Source organism: Condylura cristata, unplaced genomic scaffold, assembly GCF_000260355.1.
Source record: "Condylura cristata isolate star-nosed mole 26May11 unplaced genomic scaffold, ConCri1.0 scaffold00028, whole genome shotgun sequence".
In the NCBI taxonomy this organism is placed as follows: Eukaryota; Metazoa; Chordata; class Mammalia; order Eulipotyphla; family Talpidae; genus Condylura; species Condylura cristata.
The window spans coordinates 24153240-24164075 of NW_004567129.1; the positions used below are offsets into that span (position 1 = coordinate 24153240).

At 38.1% G+C, this 10836-nt stretch overlaps 1 protein-coding gene across 5 annotated transcripts in view; it reads left to right on the forward strand.

The window, feature by feature from the left end:
* Positions 1 to 10836, forward strand: part of CNOT1 (CCR4-NOT transcription complex, subunit 1) — an 86510-nt gene that overhangs the window by 36414 nt on the left and 39260 nt on the right. For all 5 annotated transcript variants that reach the window (XM_004690509.2, XM_004690510.2, XM_012730594.1 and 2 more), the window contains exons 11-16: positions 1671 to 1841; positions 2215 to 2342; positions 4185 to 4425; positions 6446 to 6565; positions 7269 to 7391; positions 7579 to 7730. In XM_004690509.2, coding sequence (XP_004690566.1) covers positions 1671 to 1841; positions 2215 to 2342; positions 4185 to 4425; positions 6446 to 6565; positions 7269 to 7391; positions 7579 to 7730 — 935 coding nt within the window. The remainder of the gene's footprint in view (positions 1 to 1670; positions 1842 to 2214; positions 2343 to 4184; positions 4426 to 6445; positions 6566 to 7268; positions 7392 to 7578; positions 7731 to 10836) is intronic.

Here is a 10836-nt window from a genome sequence, read left to right on the forward strand (position 1 = left end):
CTGCGCCACCAGGGAGGGCCTATTGTTGTGTTTTTAATCCCATGATTGCCTTGCAAAAGTGAAATAATGCTCCTTTCACTTTGTACTTCATTGTTCTGTTGAAAATAGTCTTAAAAAATTGCAGACAAGTATGGTATTCCTCCTTAACTGAATCAAAAAGGCTCTAAGTTGATTGCCTGGGTTTGAATCAGTAACCTCTTCTTCCTACTTCCTTTTTGTTGCGTGTCAGATTTATCAGTAGATATTTTTTTTTTTTAAAGATTTTTATTTACTTGTTCATACAGAACTGGGGTACAGGCCAGAGATGTGGAGGGTGAGAGGATTCACCAGGGACAGAGTGGGGAGCAGAACGGGCAGATCGACGAAGTACACTGCTGAGGGGAGCAGCGGGCAGGTCAGGAGAGGTCTGCCATGCCATGTGGATCTCCTCCGGGGCAGGCGGGAATCAAACTCATGCAGAAGTGGCTTTAGCTTCTCAGTGCTGTGCTTTAACCCGCTGCGCCACCATGGAGGGCCATTATCAGTAGATATTTTTATAGGCAGAGACCAGAGGACAGTTTCAGATTGATATTGGGCCAATAATTTGTTTCATTCACTTACTTACAAAGGATGGGATGAGAACAACATAGGTATGCTTGTGGTTTTACCAAATGTCTATATCTAGGATAATTTCTATCTATTGGTACATTTATGGTTCTGGTTCTATTCTACTACAGTATTTCCTTCAAACAAATTTTTTAAAATGCTTTCTGAATGTTATTATTGCTTTGGAGTGATATTCCACTAAAGTTTGTTCTTTGTATCATAGATATAAACAAGCATTATAGCCTTCTAAACTTGAAAGGAGTCACCTTTAGAGCAAAAGTAAACTGATGATTTGTTGGAGATTTAAATGTAAAATGTGAAAACCTTTCCTTTCAAGAATAGAACATAGTGGTTTGTGCAGTGTTTGGTAAATTGTCTTTTGTAAATTTGTTTCCTTTGCTCTGGACCACCTTTCTCCCGGCTCAACAAGTTCTGTTGTTGTTAGGGAAGGTCTGTAGTTTATTTCCAATGCTGTTTGAGGTAATTGATACTCTTGGCTATTTTCTTTCAAAACTTTAGAATCTATGTATATAAGCTGGAGGATGTGAGTCCTCTCTTGTACTAAGAGAGCCTTTATTATGTTTCTACAAGCATTAGAAGTTATGTGGTGAGCTGAAAGATTTACCATGCCTAAGAGTGCACAAACGAAGTTTATTTTGAATATTAAGCATTTATAATTTTTCTGAATCTCTAAAAATGCCACAAACATTTATATGAATTCAGTTTATAATTAGAACCTCTTGGGCATAGAGGGTAAGTCTCAGCGCCAAATCACAATTACCACTGTGCCCTAGCTTGATTCCTGGCCAAGGAGCTAATCCACTTACGGCGCAGCAGACATCTGCTCTCTCACTTGATGCTCCCCTTAGTGCTGTATTTCAGTTCATCCATTTGTTTTGCTCCCCTCTCTTTGATGAATCCTCTCACCATCATACCTTTTGCCTACTTCCCAATTCTATGCATAAGTAGATAAATTTTAAAGAGAAAAAACTTGATTGCATCTTGGACTTGATTAGTCTCTGGATAAAACATCAAAACATGTACAAAATATGTTCATTAGATTTTAAAATGCTTTTTCCTTTTAGAACCCGAGTTTGAATTTCAAGGAAGTAACTTATGAACTGGACCATCCTGGATTTCAAATTCGTGACAGTAAAGGACTTCATAACGTGGTTTATGGCATTCAGAGGGGTCTGGGTATGGAGGTGTTCCCAGTAGACCTCATATATAGACCTTGGAAACATGCAGAAGGTCAGGTAAGTGAGTAGTGGTTAGCTGTAGATTTGGGAGGAGAGGTGACTGTATAATGCCATTACCTGAATTCTTTAAAAGTAGAATTTGTTAGCAAATTCTTTGTCATAAATTTTGAAGGAAATAATACTATCAGTTTAATACTGGTCATACTAGGTTGGATTATACAGATTGTCCTAGAAATTCAGTGATTATTTGCATGACCATCTCATCTTGTACCTTTCATCTCTCTAAATTGTCTTTTGTAGAACAGATAAGGTTTTAAAGAAAAGTTGTCATTCTCATTAAGCATAGACTAAAATTAGCCCAATGAAAAGTTTTGAATTTCTATGGCATTCAGTCATTTGTTGTGGTAAGGGTATTTTTCTTTTGTTCCAGCTCTCCTTCATTCAGCATTCCCTTATAAATCCAGAGATCTTCTGTTTTGCTGACTATCCCTGCCACACTGTTGCCACTGATATTCTGAAAGCACCACCAGAGGATGACAACCGAGAAATTGCCACATGGTAAACATTCTCGTTTAAACTGTTTTCATTAAGGCCACTTGTATTTTTTAAAATTAAAAATTGTAGTTGAGGGGTTTAAAGGAAAAGATACTTTCAGTGAACCTACTTAGTTTTTATATATAGGAGTGTTAGTGGATAAAAATCTATTTTTAGTTTAATTTTTACTAGTTATTTCTCTTGTAAGATCTTGCTGTAGGTGTTTTCTGAAGCTGTCAAGTGTTGGAAGGAGGTGTGCACTTCTTTAGTATAGATCCCTATATTTGCTGTAGATTTGCTTCCTTCCTTCCTTTGCAAGTAGTTCAAGCTGGCTAATATTTTTAGCTAACATCTAGTTTTTCTGAGTTTCAATTCCAAATTTTGGACGTTGACACTGACACTGGTTTCTCCTGGAGCGCTAGCCAGTCACATTCTCTGTGGGGATGTGAAGTAAGTACTTTTATCCTGTTGAAATTACACATGGCTGCAAGGGGTATAAACTGAATTGGTCTATAAAACATGTATCTGCTTTAAAATTTCTTAAAATCTTTTTCCATCTGTTCTTTTCTGGTACACTTTCCCAAAAGCGAACAGATTATCGTTTTTATTTCTTTGTGAGTTAGTTTCAGGACAGCTTAAAGCCCTTTAGGAATTGTCCCATCTTCTACAACAAAGGCTGATAAATTCGTGAAAGATTAATTTCCATCTGGTTTCCACAGGCTGGATAGTCTCTATTGTAACTACTTAACACCTTTACTGTATCATAGTGTAAATGATTGTGGCTGTTGTTTTGTAAACAAACTGTTGTTTAGAAAAAACACTAGCGGGTAGGATGAAATGTATGAGTGTAGTTTGCTGAAAGATTGACCCACACAGTGACTTAAGAGTATGTCCTTTTCCTAGGTGCTAGCTAACATTTGGGCTGCAGGAATAACTGAGTCCCCCCCTAAGTCTTAGATATATGGCAGTGTTTTTTCTTCATTCTGTTTCAACAGATAGGGGCCTCTTTCCATTTTTATAAAACTGAAATGTTATATTTAACAGCTCCTTAATATAGCCATATACTCCAAATTTCCCTAATTGTTTCAAAAATGTCTTTTAACAGTTTGTATGATTGAGAGTCTGGACAAGGTCCACATGGTTTCTTTTATTCTGTAAGTCTTCCTTCTCCCTCTTTTTTTCACCCCCCCCTTTAATTTTTTGCCCTTGATTTGATGGAGAAATGGGACTATTTATCCTTTAGTTTACCCCATGCTATGGAGTATGTTTACTATTATTATCTATCCCCATGTTCTTTGTAGACTGTGGGTAGTATAAGGTCTTGAGGCTTGATTAAATTCAGCCAGATAAAGCATCTTGGCAAGAATAATTTATAGTGGGGTGCTGTGAACTCTTGAGCTACGTAACATCAGGCTTTATCTAAGTTATACTTTTACAGTACCAAAGTAAGTTTTCAGTCTGTAACTTGGGGTAGAATTTTTCCTTTTTGTAAGTTATGTCTTGGTTATATTTTTGCTTTTGACTGTTTCTAAACTACGTGATGTTATTTGTTTCTGTTTTTCACACCAATTAACAAAAATCTTTGATGACATCTCTTTGCTACGGAGGCCCATGATTATGTACATGGACAGTGCTGTTCCCTCTCCTTTGTCACTTATTCCTTGTTAATTTGAACTGCCTGTGAAATTGGTTTGAAAGCATGGCAGCATCTATTTTTGACATGGACAGCACCAATTTAAATAATTTTTTCAAGTATTAAAAAAATGACAGTTTGATTTTGTTTGATCACTGGTGTCATTTATTTGGGAATGAATTTTGTATACTCAGATTTTCATTGATAGAGCATCTTACCTCCCTTCTTGTTAGGAAGAGCTTGGATCTGATTGAATCTCTGCTGAGGCTCGCAGAGGTGGGGCAGTATGAGCAAGTCAAACAGCTATTCAGCTTCCCTATCAAACACTGTCCAGATATGCTGGTATTGGCCTTACTACAAATTAACACCTCCTGGCATACCTTGCGCCATGAACTCATCTCCACTCTGATGCCAATTTTCCTTGGGAACCATCCTAACTCTGCGATTATTTTGCACTATGCATGGCATGGGCAGGTAAGACAAGATCATTTCTTTGTCATAATTGACGGATTTTAGGATGCCGAGGATGTTTAACTTCAGAAATGGTCAACTTTGAATTATGGCAGCCTGGAATTCACACTTGAATAAAGATTATTTTCTGATATCATGTGGACATTACAATATAATTTTTAAGATTTATTTGTTCATGCATACAGAAATGGGGTATAGCCAGAGATGCAGGGGCTGGTTAGAGGATTCACTAGAGACAGAGTAGAGCGGAACAGGCAGGTCGACAAAATACACTGCTGAGAGGAGCAGCGGTGGGTCAGGAGAGGTCTGCTGCTAGATGTGCGTCACTTGCCGGGCTAGGGACCAAACTCCCAGGGCTGTGGCTTGCTGAGAATGCTGCGCTTTAACCTTTGCACTACTAGAAAGGGCCATTACAGTATAATTTAAAGCACAAGGGGCAAGGCAAGTTTAAAAAGAAAGACCACTATTATCAATGCTCTGTATAGTTAGGGCAGCAGCATCCTTTTGATAGCAGTGAAGAGCTTTATCATTGAATCAGAAAATACTTAATGTGACTTTTTAACAGTAAATAGGATAACACAGATCACTTCATTGGTATTATTTTCTGCTTTATCCAGATCTTCATTTAAATTTTACTGAAATCACTTTTAATCCTGTATGCTTTCACCTGCTGATTTTGTAAAATGTATGTGATAACTAAATATTCTTATGTCTGTTGATTTTTTTTTCCCGATAGCCTATATTTTTAACAATGACAAATGGAGAAGCTTAAGGAGAAAGTTATCTACCCCCTTATATCTTTTGTCCATTTTTTTAAAATTATTTTTTATAGTAGTTACATGATACACAGGTATTTTTTTTAAAAATTAGGTAAGACTGAAAGTGAAAAAAAGCTAAATTTAGTTCCATGTCATTTAGCCAGCCCTCCTTTTCTAAAGAATAAATCACATGGTGTAGGTTTAGTCTGCAGGGTGTTTAACAAACCTTTACCGTAGTTTGCAGCCCAGACACATAATCCTTTCTTACCACAACTGGGATAGAAAGGACAGGCTGAAAGGAACTGCATCTCTTCACTCCTGGTTGAATACTATTCTTCTTCGGTCCCTCTAAGACAGATACTGGACAGTGATATAGATAGTACAACTATTTGTCTTGACATTGCTCCTAGGAGAATAGAGAAATAGTCATTGAATTTAGTTTTATCATTTATCATTCATTTGCAGTCCTTTATATCACTTCTCAAAGCCTTTTTCTGGTTTAAAATAAAAAAGTAAAAAAGTAAAGTAACATTCTCAAAAAAAAAAAAAGTAAAGTAACATTCTCATTTTTGTACGTAGATTGAGAATGTGCAAACACTAATCCCACAAATACTAATAAAACTAAGTTTTAGCATGAGAGATGATTATATTACTTTGCTTTTATTTATAGGCCAGTAATTTGTAATTTAATTTTAAGATATTATATATCATTTTCATACTTATTCTAACTTTGTGTTCAAAAATGCAAAGGCAGGTTTTTATAGTTATAGAAGAAATAAATTTGTTGGAGTATATGACTAAGGCTTCCTTTGAACATAATGGAAACAACTTGGCTTTCCCAAAAAGGATGTCTTTGCAGGACACTCCTTGAGGCTTCAACCTAAAACATGAGCTGATGAGAGCCTCCCTGGGCTCTAGGGGTTAAGTCTTTACACTAGCACTGCTACAGCCCACATTCGATCCCCGGCAGGGAGCTGACACACATGGAGTTCAGCAGACCTCTCCTGTCTTGCCTGTTGCTTCCCACAGCAGTGTATTTCAGTGGATCTGCCTGTACTCGGCCTCCTCCCCGCACCTCCTTCCCGGTTGCATCCTCTTACTCCCTGTACCTCTGGTCTACACCTGAACTCTTATGTGCACAAATACAAAAATTCTAAAAAAATGATGCGCTGATAGGCCTGTAAGTAAAACTACATAGGCATTCTCAGTAGTGCCTGTCAAAATGTTTAGCAGTACTTCAGTTAAACCTTCATTTTCTTTTTAAGGGACAGTCTCCCTCAATCCGACAACTTATCATGCATGCAATGGCAGAGTGGTACATGCGAGGGGAACAGTATGATCAGGCCAAATTGTCTCGAATACTTGATGTGGCCCAGGACTTGAAGGTGAGCTTGAAGAAAGATAGAATATATACTTTCTGTTTATTAAGAGTAAAAACACCAAACATGTTTATGTAGCACAGGTGCCAAATAATTCCCATGTAAATAGATGAGGCGAGATTCAAAGATTTTCCTTGTAACTAGAAAGGCATCGGGATTGGAAGCAGAGTGGTTTTACGTGTGTAAAAATGTTTGCATTTACATTTGATTGGATTTCATTGGTTACCTATATTTGGAAGGCTATCTTATATTAGATTAAGCTACAGTTGAGCATTTCAGATGTTAATGTGTGATATAATTTATTGGAGAAACTAGTTAGGTTTCACCCCCTTTGCAAATTCTACTAGCATTAATAGGATCTTTTGAGATCTGACCGTATAACTTTGATCACTAAATATGATACACTACAGTGTTGTAGATAGGTTAGAATATTCCTTAATTTAGGCTTTTTTAAGTGGCTAAGGATGTTTTTTATGCTTTGTGTTTGCTCTACGCTAAGATTAGTTATTTGGTAAAGCACAGGACAAATTCCTGGGTTTTGTGACTTCATTTTATGGAAGGACTGATGGTATCACTGAATTGTATTAAACTTTTAAGAACTATGAATTAGAAAATAAAGTTGTTTTTATGTAAATAAAAGCAGCAAAGTAGGAAAGAAAGTTGCTTCCTTTTGTGACTTGAAGTTTACTACAATGATCTTTTTCTTTAGGCGTTGTCAATGCTGCTAAATGGTACTCCATTTGCCTTTGTTATTGACCTTGCTGCACTTGCTTCACGTCGCGAATACCTCAAACTTGACAAGTGGCTCACAGATAAGATTCGAGAGCATGGAGTAAGCAGGATTTGTTTATTACTACTATTAAATTTGGATGGCTATAAAAACTAAATAAATAACCTTTTTAAAGTGCTAACATGTTACTACATTCTGTTTTTAATAGTAGTACTAGTCCTCAATAAATTTATCCTTAATGTGAAAACAGCATCAATTCCAAATACCGTAAGAGCTTTCTCTTTTACAGGAGCCTTTTATCCAGGCATGTATGACTTTTTTAAAGAGACGGTGCCCTTCTATTTTGGGTGGACTTGCCCCGGAGAAAGATCAACCCAAAAGTGCTCAGCTTCCTCCAGAAACTCTGGCAACAATGTTGGCCTGTTTACAAGCTTGTGCAGGGTAAGAACCATGCTTGAAAGTTACTTGTTATATAGCTAGTTATAATTCGCAGAAGAGGGATCTAATGATGAAAAGTGACAAGTGAGATGATCCACAGGTGGTAGTGTGTGTGTTTTCTCCTTCAAAATCTAATTTTCTCTTTAATCTTTTCTTTTATTATATCAGTTTATTTTTATGTATTTTTGTGCATTTTTCCCATCTCAGGTGTGTGTTTTTAAGTCCACAGTATTTACTCTGTCCTTTGTAAAACTCTGCAGGTTTAGGCACCTTTTCAACTCTAAGATAGTCACTTGAGAACTTCACTTAACCTTCACCTTCTTCATACACAGAGCCCAAAGTTCAGCTTGAAATAAAAGCTTGGTTCTGCTCAAGTATTTAATGAGAATGACATAGCTTTAGGTATTAGAATAGTCTTACACCTGTGTGAGGTCTAGATTCCCCCAAAATATGAGTTTTTGTCAGTCCCACCTCTGGGGCACTTATTTTCAACATTCTTTATAAACCTGTTGTTTGGACCCTCCCTGGTGGTGCAGCAGGTTAAAACACAGCACTGAAAAACTAAAGACAATTCAGCAGTTTGATCCTTGCCCCAGAGGTGATCCACATGGCGTGGCAGACCTCTGCTGCTCCCCTCAGCAGTATATTTTAGTCAGCCTGTTCTGTTCCCCACTCTGTCTCTGGTGAATCCTCTCACTGATCCCGCACCTTTGGTCTGGTCTGTACTCCCGTTCTGTATGCATAAATAAATCTTTAAAAAAAAAAAACACAAACATATAAACCTGTTGTTAAGCAGACTCTTACTATCTTCCACCTCAGGTAGCCAGAAAGGTAAAATGACTATCATTAAATGTTTTCTATAGATAAAACTCCTCTAAGAGGAAGGAAAGAATAGCTGGGCTCTCCCTGGTGTTGCAGTGGGTTAAAGCACAGCTCTATGAAGCTACCGCAGCCACTGCAGCATGAGTTCGATCCCCTGCCAGGGAGCTGACCCACATGGCATGGCAGACCTTTCCTATTTCACCCAACTGCCCCCCTCAGCAGTGTATTTCAGTAGATCCACCTGTTCCGCTCCCTGCTCTGTCTCTGGGAAATCATCTCACTCACCTGCCCTTTCATCACCTCTGTTCTACACTCCAGCTCTTGTATGCATGCATTTAAATAATAAAAAAAAACGTAGATCAAACTTTAAGCATTAAAGTATCAGGGCCTCCCTTATGGTATAGGGGTTAAGTCTCAGCGCTATCACCTCTGAGTTTGATCCCCAGCCAGGGAGCTAAAAATCCATACTCAAGAAGAAACAGAACATCTGAAAAAAATGTGACTATGATGGATTTGTGCTGGACCAGCTTTTAGACAAATAAAGACAACTGTGTCATTGTGGTCTCGCAGGGAGTCCTCATAGCTGAAATAAGAAGACTCTTAGAATCAGACTTTGAAGAGTTTCACTGTTGTGTACCTTCTCTAGAGCTAGTAAGATTGCTGGTTTTCACTATGAGGTGGGCTTTCAATTTTTAGTGCAGCTATATAGTTGGAAGGTGCTTGAGAATGAGGGAAATTAAAATGCCAGGAAATTTCACAATTTTTAGTAAGATACCGTCATCATTCTTTAATAAAAGCTTCACCTGATTTTTCTGAGACTTTGGTTAATTTTCACAGTTTTGAAAAACAGATACCTCTTACTTTGCCAGTTTTTAGATTTCTTCTATGGGGGAGAGAATATTTGGAAATCATTACTCCACCATTTCTGCCTACATTCTATGTAATTTTTTGTAGGTTATGAAGCATAATAAAATGAACGCATTTGATTCTACTATGTACCTTAAACTATAACCTTTTAGGCAGTTATAGTTTACTTTGGTCATTTTTTTCCAGTCTTCTCACCCCTCTCACACAGATTGTGAAATTTTTTGCCTTCTCTTGTTTGTGGAAAAAAAATAAATCCACATCTCTAAGTTAGTGTTTCTTAGCCTGGGGTGACTTTGCTCCCTCAAATTTATTTGACATTGTTTTTCTCAAGGAGAGAATTGTGCTACTGTTCCCTAGTGGATAGAGGTCAGGGCTGCTGCAAGTAAAATGCATAGCCTCCCACAACCAAAATTATTAGCCAGTCCAGAATACTAATTGTGCCATAGTTGATAAACCTTGCTCTATATAGGTTCTAAATATTCTAGAATTTTCAGCTTTAATAAAAGTTTTCCCTTTCATATTTATACATTTTATCTATCTGCAATTTAATGTTCTCTTGGAAAACTGCATATTAAAATTGGGTAGGATATTTTGCGTTGTGCATTAAAGAGGCCCTTTGCTCAACTCTCGGTTTCAAATTCTTTTATTGAATATTAGAAGTATTTGTCTTTCTGGCCCTCTCTGGTGGCTCAGTAGGTTAAGACGCAGCACTGCAAGCTAGCTGCAACTGCTTCAGTGCGAGTTCAATCTCCAGCCAGGCAGGTGATCCACTTGGCACAGCAGACCTCTCCTGTCCCACCCTCTGCGCCCCTCAGCAGTATACCTCATCAGTCTGCCTGCTCTGCCCCCCACTTTGTCTCCAGTGAATCATCTCACCACCTCTGCACCTCTGGCCTGTACCCCAGTTCTGTATGCATTTAAAAAAAAAAAAAAAAAAGACAGCTAGACTAAAACACACTGCTGAAAGGATCAGCAGGGGAGACAGGAGAGATCTATTGTGTCATGTGGGTCATCATCTCCTTGGCTAGTGATCAAACTCGTACTGCAGTGGCTGCCAATTGCTTCATTATGTTGACTTACTCCTTTGTGCCACCAGGGAGATCCTATTTGTTTGGTTCTTTTTTAATCACTGGGAGTTTCCTTTCCACCTATCCTGACAGAGTCAAGATCAAAAACCCACTGAGTCTTGGCCCTGAGAGTTAGGTGCTAAAATTCTCACCACAGAATCAAGTTCTGTCAATGTGGCTAACTCAACAGGACCTGAAGTGCACCTGTCTACCCTGGCTAATGTTGTGCATGGGTGAGCACACTCCCCAATAAGGCCAACAAATCAGCAGAGCACAGTGCACTGTCCTGCAAACAGCTGCAGCCCACTGCTTTGTTTCAAGTAGAAACTGCAAGAAGCCTCAGCCCCAGGTCC